Genomic DNA, 17,885 nt, shown 5'->3' on the forward strand with positions numbered 1-17,885 from the left:
TCCTACCCCCTTTGGGCCACAATCTTTCCTCCTATTCTCCCATAAGAGTGCCTAAGTTCCATCCATTGTTTGTCTGTGGGTGTCTGCATCTGTCTGAGTCAACCGTTGGATGGAGCCTCTCAGAGGACAGCCGTGCTAGGCTCCTGTCTCATGTAGGGCTTCTGATGGTTCTGAAACTCCAAGTTTTCCTAGACAGTTTCTGGGTGTTCCCTATATAGCAGTGAGGGCTCAGGCACCAATTGTCTTTACTCAAGCATCATTTCACATTCACCATGTTTTGCACAAGCAGTACAAGAAACACATTACTCAAAGGAACCCAACTGTATCACAGTATGTAGAATACATAGGAGCATCCTCTTGTTGTTGGGGAAGTTGTGGCTCTCCTTTCATGGTTCTTGGCCATTAATAAAATGTTTTTAGAAGGGACTGAGAAGAAAACTCATGCATAATTATATTTAAGCTTGAGAGAAAGAGAACCAGGCAGGCAAATGGGAAATCTTGGCAGCTGCCTAGAAGAGGGATATGGAGAAGAGGAAAGACATGTCTTTTGCAATGGAGGTTGGCAAGCAGCTGCATGGACAAAAGGGGGATGGGCTTGAGAGAAAGAGTAAGAAAGCCTAGAGTGTCCAGGAAAGCATGCTTAGGCTTTAGGCTAGTATAAGAAGGAAAAAATAGAAGAAAAGAAAAAAGAAAAAATGTAGGCATTCATGTTGCCTGTTCCCTGGATGGCTCTCTACCTGCTCTTGGAGGTTGGAGGCAAAGTGGCACAGAGTCAATGACACAGACTCCAGGAGCAGGTGACAAATGTTGCAGCAAGCTCATCTGAGCACTGCTGCAAGCTCCTTTAATACCCTCTACCCATGTCCCCATTTTTCCCAAGAAAGCATCTCTTCTTAACAGCAGTTCCTCATTGGCTGGCATGTTTTGCACTAGCAAACCCTTGGTCTCTCAGGCAGTCCTCAATTAGGTCCTCCTGCTGGAGATGCTTCTGCAGCTGCATGGACCCCAGCATTTACACAGAGGTGGCCCTGCCGTTCCTGCTACAAAGCCATACTTCTCCGGTTCTGTCATCTATGACACACATTCAGCTTGCCTCATTGGCTTGGGTTGGCTCTACTCCACACGTGCTACTGTCCTCCCTGTTTGTTCTGTGATCCAGGCATTTTGAATGTCCTAGGGTTTCCACTGTTAACTGAAGCTTCCCATACATATACATACACACCCATACATACACATTCATACACATTTACACATCTTAAAAGGCAGGTATATTGTATGGTATAAATTAACAGAGGTCTCTCCCCACCGCCTGTTAGGATACAGAGTAATGCATAAAGACAGTTTACGTTAAACATTTATGAATAGAGTTAACAAGTAGCTACAACATATAAGCCAAATCTCAACACACAGAAATAACATGATTACACTTAATCATATATGAATGGCAGCTCAAAAGACAAGTTTTTAAGGTGGGTATAGGAAGCCTGGCATAGGAAGTCTCTGACCATACACCATTACAATATATGAAGTTACTCAGGTCTTTAATAGTTTGGAGATTAATAACACAATGTTGAACCCACTGAGATTGTGGCTAGGCAGCATTAGGTTGCCAGATTCAATGATAACCATTATAAAGCATGATAAGTCAAATCAGTGAAGTAGAAGAAGGGGTGCTTATACCCTTGTAAAAGGTATACCCTAACCCTAACCCTAACCTAACCCTAACCCTAACCCTAACCCTAACCCTAGCCCTAGCCCTAGCCCTAGCCCTAACCCTAACCCTAACCCTAACCCTAGCCCTAGCCCTAGCCCTAACCCTAACCCTAACCCTAACCCTAGCCCTAGTCCTAGCCCTAGCCCTAACCCTAACCCTAACCCTAACCCTAGCCCTAGCCCTAGCCCTAGCCCTAGCCCTAGCCCTAACCCTAACCCTAACCCTAACCCTAACCCTAACCCTAGCCCTAGCCCTAGCCCTAGCCCTAACCCTAACCCTAACCCTAACCCTAACCCTAACCCTAACCCTAACCCTAACCCAAACCCTAACCCTTGCATTTCTTCCTGGCCATGTGACTGGTGTCACAGCCAGTGTAAGCATGGGCGCCTGAGGCAGAGTTTTCCTCACTTTGTGGTAACCCACAAACTTGAGGGGTTCATTGATGTATTTGAAAAGCATTTTCATTTCTGACTTTCTTTGTTCTGCTCCTATAAAAACTCAGTGGAACTATTGCAATATTGGAATACAGAGTTTGGAGTAACCTAGATCTATCCTCAGGCCACGGTCACTTATACTGCAATGCTGAATAAAGAATCCCTCATTCTCTCAGAGGTGAGAGGTGTGTGTGTGTGTGTGTGTGTATGTGTGTGTGTGTGTGTGATTGATTTTTAAAGATTACAAGAGGTTGATGCCTTCAGAAGGACCATTGCTGAAGCGACCCAGAGAAAAACAGAACAAGAAGGGATCCATCCCTTTTTGACCCCACCTCTTTTTTAATTGTCCAGGCTCTTGACCTTCTTGTTAGTAGAACCCAACAAAGATCAAGCTATGAATGGAAAACTTGTTTCCAAAGTCCAACCTTAGCATCAGAGAACAAATTATTTAAGTATAGTTGGAGAGCTAAAAGACAACTGACGAACTGACACTTCTGGGTTAAACAACAGTTTTCCGTGGCCTCAGCCTAAACTCCCTAGTTTGAAATTCCCCAAAAATGTTCCCTCTAGTGCTCTGACACCTGCTGGTCACCATTATTTGAGATTCATTGTTTGGTTCAGTGTTAAGGCAGAGTGGTTTTCTGATGGAGGCATCCTTTTCCCGTTAATTAGGTGGAGTCTGCACAGAGCAGCAGTCACTCACCAAAGATCTCTTCCATCTGAATTACAATTTGTGCAGGAAAAGACAGAGGAAACTTGCTTATTCCTTTAAGTTCATTTTCAGAGTTGCCAACTTGGGAATTTTAAAAGATGACTAAGAGGTTAGTAATTTTTAATGTTAGAAACTTGTCACCTTTGTTCATATTTTTGATCTTCTTTTAGTCTACTGTAGGCATTATTCTTTTTTATAATGAGGTTGTCTCATTTTAGGCTACTTAAGTGTTCGTGGCTTTTTTTGTCTGTTCATTTTCTGTGTCTTTTTTAGTTGCAGATTATTCTTGAAAAAAATATCATGCAAGATCAACTTAATTCTAACCCTCTTATTTGGCTCTAAATCTCAGTTCTTCAATGAAATTAGTGTCTTATCCTGACTTTTCCACCACTTGGTAAGATGCTAACAAACACCTTAATTGTCTAGTGTTAAGCTACTCTGGGGAAATCATCTTGAGATGCCTTCTCCAGCAATACAACAAAGCTGGCGCTAAATATAGAACTTAAAATTGTTCAGTTCTAACCAAATTGGCAAGTCAATTGTGGGTATTATGTAATAGTCTTTCCCCTACTTCTCCTGGGGGAAAGAGGGGATAAAAATGAAAAAATGAATACAAGATAATTATTCATTCTAAAATGTAGAGCTAAGATTGTAAAACATCTTGTGTTTTTCTAAAGCAGTGAGTCATAAATGGTTGCCCTCAAATGGGTTCCGTTTTGCTCCTACTATTGAAATTACAACTATCATTTGAGCATGTGAGGACCAGAGAAAGAACAAATTATGGACTCCAAGATTCACCTATCTTAGGAAAAGCTTTTCCTCCCAAAGAGTTAGAAGTGCGTTAATTGACATTAGCATTGCGTTTTATTCTTTTAGACGCAAACAAGCCCGCAAATAACAGCACATGGTCAAAACAGGTGACCAGGTCAACTCGTGGGAAGATGTCTTAGTCACCTCCTTGTTTAGTGTGTGCTACTGAATCCTTGCCCTCTTCCCTACCATCAAATTCAGCTACTGAAAATTTAGACTTTCTGGTTAACTGAACTAGATAATTGACCTACTAAATGTCTATTCTTTATGCATCCGTTTTCAGATTCTCGCCAAAGGAATCTTTTGAAAATTTGATTCATACCACTTGATTAAACTCTTGTTACCTTTAGGGAAAGAACCCCTCATTTCTTAACATGGACTCTGACACTTTTATCATCTGCTCTAATTACTTTCCTGCCTTACTCCTTACTGTCCCAGACCCCTCAGGCCTAATGCTCTGACCCTGGAGTATTAACAGAGAGCGCTCACCATTTGCCTTAAGGCCTCTGTATTTCAGCAAGTTGTTTGTTGTTCTCCCCAATCCCTCACCTCCTTCATTCCTTGGTGACTAATTAGGACTCATTCTCAAAAGCCAGTCAGATATCACTTCCTTCTGGGATTCAAGTCACCAACTCTGAATATTGACTAAAAAAATAATCATCAAGTTTCCCCCTGCCCTTTACTGCACAAGTTGTAATTCAGATCAAGGAAATGTTGTTCTGTGCAAACTCCCAGCTGACTTCCCATCCATCCCAGGGGATTAACTGCCTCCATAGAACCTGGGCAGGATTATTATGATACTAATTCCCTAAGTGTGTGACATTTACCATCTCCTATAAGTATCTTCCTGTACTTGATCTTTGTGTATGGAGTATATGTTTGTGTTCGTGTGTGTGTGTGTGTGTGTGTGTGTGCGTGCACGCGCGCGTGTGCGCGCGCATTTGTGCAAGTGGAGGTCAGGGGTCAATTTCTGGTGCCTTCTTAAATTACCTCATCTTATTGAGAAAGGGCCTCTGGCAGAACTTTGAGCTCATCATTTGGCTAGGCTGGCCACTGAGTTCTAGAAATCTGCCTGCCTCTTCCTGCTCCCACACAGCACTGGGGTTATATATGTGCAACAAGGTGCTCAGCTTTTCCATGGGTATTGAGGATCCAAACTCAGGTAGTCATCCTCTTCATCTAGCAGGAATTTTATCAACTGAGCCATTGCCAACGCTCTTCTTGTATTTAATATTTTGGTGTCCAACATTATGATCAATACAGCTCCATTGAATATTTTCTGGTGGAATAAATGTACGACTGAACAATCCCTTTTAACATTATTTTATTTACATTCCAATAGTTGTCCTCCACTCTGTTCCCCCTCCCATAGTTAGTTCCTAATCTCATCCCTCCTCCCCCTTACCTCTGAGAGGGTGCTCTCCCCACCCCCCAGCGCCAAACCTCCCCCTTTTCTGGGGCCTCAAGACTCTCGAGGGTTAAGTGTATTTTCTCCCACTGAGGCCAGACCAGGTAGACCTCTGCTACATCTGTGCCAGGGGCCTCGGGCCAGCCCCTGTATGCTCCTGGCTGGTGGCACAACAACTGAACAACCTTAACAGCATTTCCAAATATTGTTTCAAGCTGTACTAATTTATATATACTCCCAATATAACATAGCCAAGCTCCCTGGTCCTCCACATGTGCTCAGGCCTGGGCACTGTCAGTCATTTACGTTCTGAACACTGCAGAGGGTCTGTCACTGGATCTTGCTGTGGCTGTAATAGGCCCTTAGTATGCTGATGCAGCTGTAGGGAAAGCATGTCTCCAGCATTCCTTAGCATTTCCAAAATCTGCAGATGCAGAGGTTTTGCAGCCAGACTTTTTCTAGGAGCCGTAAGAAAAGCAGTGAGTCTGGACCAAGATGAAGCACTGTAGGTAAGATTTTAGAATCAGAAAAAAAAAATCGATTTGATCCACAATTATAAAGTTTAGGTATTTATATAAAAGCTCTCCATGCTTATTAATTATGCGTGTTTGGGTTAAGTTCTCAGGATTCTAGTACCGTAGTTTGGAAGCTGGTTGTAACATCTGTATTTTAAAATAAATACCTTAAATGGCCTTGAGACGGTCCACAGAATGAGAAACACTGTTCAGAGACTAGTTTCATATTATAAATTAATTTATGAGACCACCTATTTGATCAGTCAACTTAATGTGAGAACTAGCCTGACTTCATTTTGTATGTATATGCAGTAGAATTTCTTTTTTCTTTCTTTCTTTCTTTTTTTTTTGTGATTGGCAGAACAGTGTGACTTTTATTTTATTTTAATATTTTTATTTTCTATATTCTTTGTTTACATTCCAAATGATTTCCCCTTTCCCGGATCCCCCCTCCCCATATGTCCCATAAACCTTCTTCTCTCCATCCATTGTCCAATCACCTCCCTCCTTTTTCTCTGTCCTTATATTCCCCTCCAATGCTAGATCAATCCTTTCCAGGATCAAGACCCTCTCCATACTTCTTCAAGGGAGTCATTTGTTATGTGATTTGTGCCTTGGGTATTCAGGGCTTCTGGGCTAATTAATATCCACTTATCAGAGATTGCATTCCATGTGTATTCTTTTGTGATTGGGTTACCTCACTTAGGATGATCAGATTTCTTGGCAAAGTTTAAGACAGAACACAATAAATAAAATTCTCTGATGATGTTGCAAAAGCAAGAGCAGTTATAGGGGAGGTTCTGTGGTGACAAAAGGTGCCCCCAACTTAAGAATAGGTAGAATTTAGACACATTTCTTGCTTTAAGTAGTGCTTCATCTGCCTTTATCAGCCTTACAGAATTACCTAGGACTGAAATGCATGTGACAATGGCTGACAGGAAGATCTGATCTCAGACTGTAATAACCTTATAATTATGGGTTTTAAATAACACATCTGCCAGAATTAAAAATACATAGCCTCGGGGAATTTCTTCTTAGGATAACCTTTGCAGCTTCCTATTAAAGGGTAATTAGGATTCTAATAACTGAACAGTTTTCATATTACAGTTTAGAAACACATAACAAAAATTCAAAACTAATTTATAGAGTAGACCAGAATTCAAGAAGCTTGATTATTACTCCAGATCATCTCCCACCTTGTCTTTACCCTCTCTGTTATAATCCACAGAACAAGAGACTCTGATGTAAGCCTGAGTTTGAACATCACGGGTTCTACTTCTTTGGGTGTGGTAACGAGAAGGAAATCGTTAACCTTTATTTGAGTTCATTTTGCAAACAGCTTTATTATGGTTTTACTCATTATACCCAATTAACAATTTAAACTGTATAAATCAGTAGTTCTTAGTATGACGGCATGGCATTGGGGAAACCATCATCACTATCAATTGCAGAATATTTTTATCAACCCTCAAAAAGAAATTCCCAGACAGCAGTTATATTCCATTTTTCCCTCCTTCCCCACTCACATAATAAGAGCTAATTAAAGTCCATATAGAAGTGCTTATTCGTAGTTTTTTATTTAAAAAAAAATAACCGCATCATACAGTATGAAGTTTTCGGAGCGAATTTCTCTCCATCTCCTTCCTGCCTCTACAGGAGCACACAGATCAGAGAACAGAAGGACGATACCTCAAAAACGCACTCAGCTCCCTCCACCCTGTAAAACCCCAGACCCCGCCTTGCCTTTCAGCTTTAACCGGCCGCAGCGGAGGGAGCAGTGCCCCACCCATCCCCGGCGTCGCCTCACTGACGTCACCGCTCCCAGCCGCAGACTCCCTCCCTCCTTCCCTGTCGCGGTAGCTTTGACAGAGCGCGATGGCGGCGGCCGGGTCTGCAGGGTTGCCGGCGACCGTGTCGGAAAAGCAGGAGTTTTACCAGCTTCTGAAGAACCTGATCAATCCAAGCTGTATGGTGCGGAGGCAAGCCGAGGAGGTCTATGAGAATATCTCAGGTCTGTGTAAGACTACATTCCTCTTAGATGCCGTCCGAAATAGAAGAGCAGGTTATGAGGTGAGACAAATGGCCGCCGCACTGCTACGACGGCTTTTGTCCTCTGGGTTTGAGGAGGTCTATCCAAACCTACCTTCTGAAGTGCAGAGGGATGTCAAGATTGAACTGATACTGGCCGTTAAGTTAGAAACACATGCTAGCATGAGGAAAAAGCTATGTGATATTTTTGCGGTGCTGGCCAGGAATTTGATAGATGAGAATGGCGTTAACCATTGGCCAGAAGGTCTGAAATTCCTCATTGATTCGATTCACTCTAAAAATGTGGTTCTGTGGGAAGTTGCACTTCACGTTTTCTGGCACTTTCCTGGGATTTTTGGGAACCAAGATCGTCACGATTTGGATATCATCAAGAGGTTGTTGGACCAATGTATTCAAGATCAAGAGCATCCAGCAATCAGGACATTATCTGCTAGAGCTGCAGCTGCGTTTGTCCTTGCTAATGAAAACAATATTGCTCTTTTCAAAGACTTTGCAGATTTGCTTCCTGGAATCTTACAGGCTGTGAATGATTCCTGCTACCAGGATGATGATTCAGTGCTGGAATCCCTTGTTGAGATTGCAGATACTGTACCTAAGTACTTGGGTCCCCATTTAGAAGATACTCTGCAGTTGAGCCTGAAGTTATGTGGAGACTCTAGGCTTAGTAATCTGCAACGCCAGCTGGCTCTAGAAGTAATAGTGACCTTATCTGAAACTGCAACTCCAATGTTGAAAAAGCATACGAATATTATTGCACAGGCTGTGCCTCATATATTAGCAATGATGGTTGATCTTCAAGATGATGATGACTGGGTAAATGCTGATGAAATGGAAGAAGATGATTTTGACAGCAATGCAGTTGCTGCCGAGAGTGCGCTAGACAGACTGGCTTGTGGACTTGGTGGAAAAGTTGTTTTGCCAATGACCAAGGAGCATATCATGCAGATGCTTCAGAGCCACGACTGGAAATGTCGACATGCCGGATTAATGGCCTTATCAGCCATTGGAGAAGGTTGCCATCAGCAAATGGAACCAATTCTAGATGAAACAGTTAACTCAGTTTTACTTTTTCTTCAGGATCCTCATCCAAGGGTAAGGGCTGCTGCCTGTACTACACTTGGACAGATGGCTACAGATTTTGCACCTGGTTTCCAAAAGAAATTCCACGAAATAGTGATTACAGCTTTGTTGAGAACCATGGAAAACCAAGGTAATCAGCGTGTGCAATCTCACGCAGCTTCTGCTCTTGTTATTTTTATTGAAGACTGCCCCAAATCATTGCTGCTTCTATATTTGGAAAATATGATAAAAAGTCTCCATTCCATCTTGGTAATTAAACTTCAAGAGCTGATTCGGAATGGAACTAAGTTGGCCTTAGAACAACTTGTGACAACCATTGCGTCAGTTGCAGATGCAATAGAAGAAAGCTTTATTCCATATTATGATATATTTATGCCCTCGCTCAAACATGTTGTTGAGCTCGCTGTTCAAAAGGAACTCAAGCTTCTTCGAGGAAAAACTATTGAGTGCATTAGCCATGTTGGACTTGCGGTTGGGAAGGAAAAATTTATGCAAGATGCATCAAATGTGATGCAGTTACTGTTGAAGACACAATCAGACTTAAATAACATGGAAGATGATGACCCTCAGACTTCTTACATGGTTTCAGCCTGGGCTAGAATGTGTAAAATCCTTGGCAAAGACTTTGAGCAATATCTTCCACTGGTTATTGAGCCTCTTTTCAAGACTGCTTCAGCTAAGCCTGATGTCGCTCTCTTAGACACACAGGATGTGGAGAACATGAGCGATGATGATGGCTGGCAGTTTGTAAACCTCGGAGACCAGCAAAGCTTCGGAATCAAAACTTCAGGACTTGAAGCAAAAGCAACTGCTTGCCAGATGTTGGTTTACTATGCTAAGGAGTTAAGAGAAGGATTTGTGGAATACACAGAACAAGTTGTGAAGATGATGGTTCCTCTGCTGAAATTTTATTTTCATGACAATGTTCGAGTGGCAGCTGCAGAAGCCATGCCCTTTCTCTTGGAATGTGCAAGAATCCGTGGCTCAGAGTATCTTTCACAGATGTGGCAGTTTATATGTGATCCCTTAATCAAGGCAATTGGAACCGAACCTGATACAGATGTGCTCTCAGAAATAATGAATTCTTTTGCCAAGTCCATTGAGGTAATGGGAGATGGTTGTCTCAACGATGAACACTTGGAAGAACTGGGAGGAATTTTGAAGGCAAAGCTTGAAGGGCACTTTAAAAACCAAGAGTTACGGCAAGTAAAAAGGCAAGAAGAAAATTATGACCAACAGGTTGAAATGTCTCTTCAGGATGAGGATGAATGTGATGTTTATATTCTGACCAAAGTATCAGATATTTTGCACTCATTATTTAGCACTTACAAGGAAAAAATTTTACCCTGGTTTGAACAGCTACTCCCATTAATTGTAAATCTAATTTGTTCAAGTAGGCCATGGCCAGACAGACAGTGGGGGCTATGCATATTTGATGACATCATAGAGCACTGCAGTCCAACCTCATTCAAATATGTTGAGTATTTTCGGTGGCCGATGCTTCTCAATATGCGAGACAACAACCCTGAGGTGAGGCAAGCCGCTGCGTACGGACTGGGAGTGATGGCCCAGTTTGGTGGAGATGATTATCGTTCTTTGTGTTCAGAAGCCGTTCCACTCTTGGTAAAAGTTATTAAGTGTGCAAATTCCAAAACCAAAAAAAATGTGATTGCTACAGAGAACTGTATCTCAGCAATCGGGAAGATTATGAAGTTTAAGCCCAACTGTGTAAACGTGGATGAAGTTCTCCCACACTGGCTATCTTGGCTTCCGCTGCATGAAGATAAGGAAGAAGCTATTCAGACTTTGAATTTTCTCTGTGACCTAATTGAAAGTAACCACCCAGTTGTGATTGGTCCGAATAATTCCAATCTTCCCAAAATCATCAGTATAATTGCAGAAGGAAAACTTAATGAAACGATTAGCCATGAAGACCCCTGTGCCAAACGCCTAGCTGATGTTGTCCGTCAGATACAGACTTCTGAAGAATTATGGTTGGAGTGCACATCCCAACTCGATGATGAACAGCAGGAAGCTTTACAAGAGTTACTCAGTTTTGCTTGAAGCAGTTTAATACCATCTATCATAAAAGTAGCTACAAAGTGTTGTGAGTGGATTCATTACAAATGAGAGATATACTATTTCTCTTTGCTAAGCAGTTCATACTTCCGTGTCTCTCCAGGATTAGTGTTAAGGTCTTCTGTTTACTTTGCACGTGTCACCTCTTTAACTGTGGTTGTAGCTTATGCTTCCAGTTGTCCTAGAGTTATTTGTCACCTTCCCCCTATTTAGTGTGAAATGTATAAATTGTTATTTGAACTATTGATGCTGGGCAGAGAGTATACTTGGTGCCAAGATGTCTTTGTTGTCACAAGATGCAAAAAGCTCACAAAGAAAGGGAGATTTCCAGGATAAACATTTCTGGAACTGAGGGTGAAGAACACAGTGGCAGACTTGTTCTTCTTTGGTAATACTTCTGTTTTTACAGTGAGGGAAGGATGCTAGAACTGAGCGTGTCAAGGTACTGCAGTGGATGTAGGAGTTGTTTTTTACAATATAAATGAATGAATCTTTTCATATGGTACTCCTGAAAAGTGGTTATAGCACGTCTAAATTCCAGTTCCTAAAGTGTCCAGCTGAGAGTTAGAAGAATTTTTAAATCTCCTTAACCAAACTGGTCTTAAAAAATTATCTAGAACTGAAACCTTCATGGGCGTGGAGGAGGAAGTACTGAGGAGACATTTAACATTGAAAGCTTTTGACAGACTATAACAGTGTAATAAATACTAAATAGTGTTTGTGGGAGTCAGGTATTGTTACATGTTTTGGCCAAGTATTATTTTGTGTTTGTATGTCATATCCCCGTTACCCCCATTTCAAACATTAAAGGAAACCCTTATTCAGAATGAGGGTTAAATAGAGTTCTGTTTTGAAGCAGTTTCTAACAGATTCTACAGAAACAGTGAAACAAAATGTTATCCTTAAACATTAAAAAGAAAAGAGCTTTAAGACTAGTCATATATCGGTGTATGTATATTACAAAACAGCTATCAATTTAGGGTTAATTAAATGGAATGTCTTTAATGATGAAGGGTTTTTTTTTTTTTTTTTTGATAGGATAGGAAAAAACTTCTACTTAACAGAACTTCACTCAAAACTTACAAGCAAGAATGTCTGTTGTGACTTCCTGAGCCTATTGTGAGTACTGTGTATGTAACAGACCAAATATGTCCAAACCAGTAAGTGCTCAATAAATTGTCAGTGTTACTACTGTTGATTGTCCTTCTACTGTGTTCTTTTTTATACTTTATAATTTTTTACATGGAATTTCCCCCCCTACTAAGTCTATCTAGACTACTGCAGACAGGGATATAAAGTTAGGATTATAGATAGTTCAGAATTTGATATATACTATGTTTACAATTGTATTTAAAATAAATAGGAAAATAGCGACCATGAAGTTTATGTTTTCACTGGGTAGTGGGACTAAATGGCAACTTTTCCTCTTATCTATAATTTACCTACCAACAACATTTTTCTTATTAATAAAGTTTTTTTTTTTAAGTCCAAGGACCTGCTTTTTCTTTCCTAATAACTAGGATTAGTTCATGAATAGAGTTAAGGTCCCTTCTACTCATCTATAGCTTTTTCTCTTTATATGTCTTAAGAAATCTTTCACCAATATGCTTTTTTCATTTCCTGTAGTCTTGTGGAAATCTGACAAATGTAATTGGTTAATTGGAGTTTTGAAGTAAGAGCTCTTAAATTTGAATTTTGTCAAACTTTTCCTAAGTGTCAGTTTCCCCATCTGTAAGATAGGCTAATAGGTAGCCTATGTGGTTGTTGTGAGAGTCAAAGAAGATAATGACTGTCAAGTACTTAGCAGCATGAGGTTCAGAAAATGGAAGCTATTGCATAAAGTTTTGAAATGGGTCTGGTGGCTAAAAGAGGGCATTTGCTTGAGCTTGGTTGGTTTTAGATTTCTGGGTTTTGTCAGAGGAAATGAAGGAAGCCTAGCCAGATAGATTGCCAGTTGCTGAAGTAAAACTGCCTCCACCTTTTTTTCATCATGAGCCGAGGTATGTCTGAGAGAAAACCATAAATTCCAGATAAACACATGCATGTTTGTAAATCTGTGTATGTGCAAAGTACTTTAAAAACTTGTATTCCTGTTTGACTATTTTACCTACAACAGGTATTTAACTTATTGAGCCCCTACAAGAAAGTTTTAAGCTATTACATTTTATCATTCCTTTAACAGTTAAAAGATTTTGTTTATAGGACATAAACCATTTTGAAGATGAGATTATCTCAACCATTTAGTTATGAATATCATGTTTAAATTGCATTTCTATAGTTTTGGTTTTATGTTTTATTTCATGTTTCAAGCAAGTAAGACTGAATATTATGTGCATTAGAAAACAGTAACATCTATTTGGGGTTCATTAATTTTCCCCTTATTTTAAGCAACAAGTAAACTAACCAACATTTAGTGAGTCCACATTTTAGTCATTTAAAAATAAAACTATGTAGCGAGATTTTAAAGCCAAACCAATTACAAGCTGTATAGCTTATAGTAGTAGACATGGAGACGTTTTATTGAGATTGCATTCTCTTAAATTCTTAGCTGAACTCAAGAATCCAAGTGTTTTTCGGTTCTTAAATTTCAATTGAAAACAGGGTTCGCTTTCGAGAACTAGAATTCTACAGACCACACTCTTTTGAGGAGCTCTTAAATTTTTCTAAATTTTTGTTTGTTTTTCGAGACAGGGTTTCTCTGTATAGTCCTGGCTGTCCTGGAACTCACTCTGTAGACCAGGCTGGCCTCGAACTCAGAAATCTGCCTGCCTCTGCCTCCCACGTGTTGGGATTAAAGGGTCTAAAAGTCTAAACTTTTCTAAATGCTGGTTTTTTGTAAAAACAAAACCCATCACAAGGAAGGAGGGGTACAAAGAATATTTTACAACAGAGAGGATTTAATCTTGTTCATTATCGTTATTCATTTGTGTTAACAAAGGTTATCTAGTTAAGCCTTGCGAAAACTAATACTAAAATTTTTAGGACTAGTAAGGGTCTCGCCGAAAGGAAACTTTCAGACTATAGATCACCTTCCAGACTGCACCGGCGCAGGCGCTCTACTTCTCCCTCCACCCCACCCCACCCCTTACAGAAGTCCGCATATTGATGACATCATTAGCCCGCGCTACACACTCGGCCTCCGTGCCTGTCCAGGAGCCAAGTCCAGGCTTTCGCGTAGCAGGGCGGGACCAAAGGGGGCGGGCTATCCTGTGCTACTACGCATGCGCGCCGGGAATGGCGACCGTACCTCTTTCTTTGCCTCTCTACAGGGCTCTCCCCGGCTGGGGGGGCTGAGTGCCCTCCCCCTTTCCTCTCCGCCCCTCCCCTTACCCCCTCCCGCCCAGCGGGGCTTCTAACTGACAGTTGTCGCCCGGCCCGGTCCGTGCGCCACCTCCTCCTGCCCAGGTCCCCCCGCAGGTAGACAGGGGCGGGAGGGGGTGTGAGGGAGAGGAGGAGCCGGAGCCGCGGCGGCCCGGGGCTGCGGCCCACTCGGGAAGGAGCAGAACCCTCTTACTCCTCGCCCCCTCCCAGAGCCCCGTCGGCCCGGGAGGGGGTGGGGCGCCGAGGCCCCGCCGGCCCGGCCGGTGAGCGGGCGGGCGGGGTGTGGAGGGTGAAGCCAGCGCGGGCCGCGCGCCGCCGGGGGGAGGGGAGAGGAGGGTACCTAGCTCTCCTCTCCCCCCCTCCCCCGCGCGCCATGTAACCCCGCCCCGCGGGCGCGAGCCTGAGACCCCCGCGCGCGCGGGTCCCGGCGGGCGACGGAGGCGAGCAAGGCCCGATGCGGCAGGGGCTGCGCGGCGCCGCGGATCTCTGAGGAAGCGGCCCGCGCTCACGCGTCCCCCCGGCGCCTCGAGCGGCCGCTCCTCTCAACCCAGCCTGGGCCTGCCGAGGGCATGAGCGTGGCGGAGACACCGGGGGAGATGGAGCGGACCGCGGAGGAGGAGCGGCCGCCACCGCCGACCGGAGAAGGGAACGACGACGAGGAGGAGGTGGTGGCAGCGGAGGCCCGGGCCTCGGGGCTGGTCCGCCGGAGGAGTGCCTCCTCGGTGGACGAGGAGGAGGAAGAGGCGGAGGCGACGGTGGTCGCAGGCGGTGGCTGCAAGGAGCAGGAGCTGACCTACGAGCTGCAGCAGGGACACCGCATCCTGGGCGAGTTCCTGCTGGAGAAGCACCGCGGCCTCACCGCCCCTTTCCTGCAGCCCTTGGGGGGCGTTGCCGCCGGGGAAGAAGAGGTGGCCGAAGGGCGGCGCAGCGGGGGCCGGGGCAGTCGCGTCCTCCCGCCGCAGCCGGGCCAGGGCATGTGTCTGTTGAAGATGGAGGAGAAGTTCTCCAGTGGCCAGTACAGGGGCATCACCGAGTTTGTGGCGGACTTCAGGTTGATGCTGGAGACGTGCTACCGGCTGCACGGTGTCGACCACTGGATCTCCAAGCAGGGCCAGAAACTGGAGATGTTGCTGGAGCAGAAGTTGGCGCTTCTCTCTCGGTAAGCAAGCCCGGTCCCTGGTGGGACTGACAGACCGACCCAAACACACCCGCACACGTGTCCGAGGAGGGGCTGGGCCAGGGCCTGGGGGGCGGCGCTGATAGGTGCTGAGTTGGTGCTGGAACCGTGGGAGGAGGAGCAGCGGCGCTGGGCGTGGGACCGGAGGGGTGTGGTGGGCATGCACGCCGAAGCCGATAAGGTAGCCCGGTTCTGTGAACCCCAAACTCGGAGAGCAGGTAGATAGGTTCAAGATGTAAGAGCTACCCGGAGTAGGCGGAGGGATGGAAGTTGAACCCGCCACTTGCGGACAATTTTAGCTTACCGTTTACAACGGCACGAAATACCGGTGGGGTGAAATACCTTTAGAAAAATAATTTTGCTCGTAGAGAAAGATGTTCGAGCAAAATTTGTATCTTTCACTGTCATTTTCAGCCATTTGAAATTTAAGTGTTATTAAATGTTTCGGTTTCATGAGGAAATTGAATGTTTGCAGTGACAAGAAGTGAATGCAACAACACAACGTCTTTCATAAGTTTAGATTTGCATGGTGTGGGCCGGTCTGTCGGTCTGTCTCTTTTTCCAGTGGTAGCTAGAACAGAAGGTTTCAAGCATATCAGACAAGCACTCTTGAATCCAGCCTGAAACATTATTTATTCTATTAGAAATTATAGGTAATTCAAATTGTTCAGTGCTATTGGTATACACCATCTGTATGCACCCCCTTTTAGTAAGAGAAAATAAGTTAACATAGGATACTGAAGGTATTTTATACAATAATCACTATATAGTGACCATGAACCCAGTTAATTTAACTTTTTCAGTAGTAGAAAAGTTTTAAAATATTAGAAATGTTAATTAATGTGGATTAATTAATTACCAAATTTTTAAATTTAGGTGTGTATGAGAGAGTGTATGTGCACTGTGGGGGGCAGGATCATGCAGTAGGAATTGGAAGTGTCTGGCATCTGCTATCACACTTTCATTTGGGAAAACGTGAGATTTGCATTTTCTTAGAGACTGGGAGCTAGCCAGCCCCACTAGCCTCCAGCCTTCATTTATCTTCCTTGGAGCAGGGGTTACAGGTTTGTTCCGTGGTAATAGGATCTGAACTAAAGTCCTCTTGATTGGGCATCAAGGGCTGTGCATTGTGGTAGAAATAGCACATATTTAAAAAGCAGTCCATTCAAATGTCATAAATTTTAAAAACTTTTAAAAAAGATTTATTTTTAACTTGGGAGGGAGAGCATAAATGCATGTGAGTGCAGTTGCCTGTGAAGGACACAGTTTGTCAGAGTCACTGGAGCTGAAGTTACAAATGGTTGTGAGCCACCTGAAATGAGTGCTAGGAATCAAACTCTGGTCCTCTGGGAGAGAGCAACATGTGCTCTTAATCATCTGAGCCATCTCTCCAGTCCCACGTGTCATTATTTTTAAATAGCTAAATATACTCCAAACTGATGTCACAGGATTTTAAACACAGAAGAATCCTTTGAGTTCTTGTAATCTACCTAGTTTTACAGATGGCAGACCAGCATATAGAATGAGACAGGGTAGCTGTATGGAAGTTCTAAAGGCTAGCATCTAGATACAGCTAAACTGTAGATATATTCAAAATTACTGTGTGCAGAACAAATCTTTGTCTACAAAATGACAGGTTATTTCTCTTTTGCATAAAAATGTATAAACATCATTATTCCCAACAACTTATGCCCAGAAATATCCCCATGAGGTCTACACTTAGAATTTAAACTAACAATGTTGTAAAGTCAATAAAAAAATAGATGTCTCTGATTTATTAGGCCAAAAGAAATAAAAATTCATGCATTTTAGTAGCAGAAGTAATGTGATGATCTGAAATAGATAGTTTTGAGTCCCTGGTGGTTTTGTGTCAGTATTTGATGTATGCAAACATTTTGTAAGTGCTAGACTATATTTGTGAATACTAATTTTTTTCTTTTTTTATATTAGCTTAAAATCTGAGTCATAACTAAGCCAAGTATTTTGAGTGGGCAAAACTAAGTGAAAGCTACAGCTTCTTGGAATACAAGTTGGATACATAGATATTCAAGAAAAGTATTCTACAGACTTTTTATATGATTATGATTTTCAGAAAATAGATGACCTTATAAGTATCATAAAGTAGTGTGTGGTGTGTTAGTAATTAAACCAGTATGTGTGTGGTGTGTTAGTAATTAAACCAGTATCACATGTTATCTAAGGTGTATTTCTTAGACACTGAGTTTTTTTCTTTTCTTTTTTTTTTTGGATTTGGTTTTTTTGAGACAGGGTTTCTCTGTATAGCCCTGGCTGTCCTGGAACTCAGTCTGTAGACCAGGCTGACCTCGAACTCAGAGATCCGCCTGCCTCTGCCTCCCAGAGTGCTGGGATTACAGGCATGTGCCACCACTGCCCGGCTGACATTGAGTTATTTTCAAATGGTAAAAATTACTTTAAAGTTGCTGCATATATGGAGCTGACTAGAATACTCATTGGGAGAAGGTGTTTGCTGCCAAACCTGAGAACCTGATTTGACCCCTGGACTCCTGTGAGAGAGTAAAGAGAGAGAACTGACTCCTGACAGTTGTCCTCTGACTTGACAACCCC

General features: G+C 42.9%; 2 protein-coding genes across 9 annotated transcripts in view; both read left to right on the forward strand.

Annotated features, from left to right (window-relative positions):
* The first annotated feature begins 7,431 nt into the window (after window positions 1-7,431).
* Ranbp6 (RAN binding protein 6) lies at window positions 7,432-11,997 on the forward strand. Of its 5 annotated transcripts, none has more exons than XM_052187418.1 (3): window positions 7,432-7,604; window positions 8,720-8,852; window positions 11,840-11,997. In XM_052187418.1, exons 1-3 carry the CDS (start codon window positions 7,469-7,471, stop codon window positions 11,922-11,924), a joined length of 354 nt encoding a protein of 117 aa, XP_052043378.1. In that variant the 5' UTR covers window positions 7,432-7,468; the 3' UTR covers window positions 11,925-11,997. The 5 variants fall into 5 exon arrangements, with proteins under 5 accessions (XP_052043378.1, XP_052043388.1, XP_052043350.1 ...); XM_052187428.1 differs by lacking the exon at window positions 11,840-11,997 and adding an exon at window positions 9,423-9,545; XM_052187390.1 differs by having other exon boundaries at window positions 7,432-10,829.
* Window positions 11,998-14,001: 2,004 nt separating this feature from the next.
* The window catches only part of Kiaa2026 (KIAA2026 ortholog), an 88,199-nt gene continuing 84,315 nt past the window's right edge, over window positions 14,002-17,885 (forward strand). For all 4 annotated transcript variants that reach the window (XM_052187438.1, XM_052187464.1, XM_052187446.1 and 1 more), the window contains exon 1: window positions 14,002-15,281. In XM_052187438.1, coding sequence (XP_052043398.1) covers window positions 14,692-15,281 — 590 coding nt within the window. In that variant the 5' untranslated portion in view covers window positions 14,002-14,691. The remainder of the gene's footprint in view (window positions 15,282-17,885) is intronic.

Source organism: Apodemus sylvaticus, chromosome 1 (assembly GCF_947179515.1).
Source record: "Apodemus sylvaticus chromosome 1, mApoSyl1.1, whole genome shotgun sequence".
NCBI classification, from domain to species: domain Eukaryota; kingdom Metazoa; phylum Chordata; class Mammalia; order Rodentia; family Muridae; genus Apodemus; species Apodemus sylvaticus.

What these genes read in the sequence shown, in the direction of transcription:
- Ranbp6 (XM_052187390.1), top strand. Translation starts at nt 7,469, where the DNA reads ATGGCGGCGGCCGGGTCTGCAGGGTTGCCGGCGACCGTGTCGGAAAAG.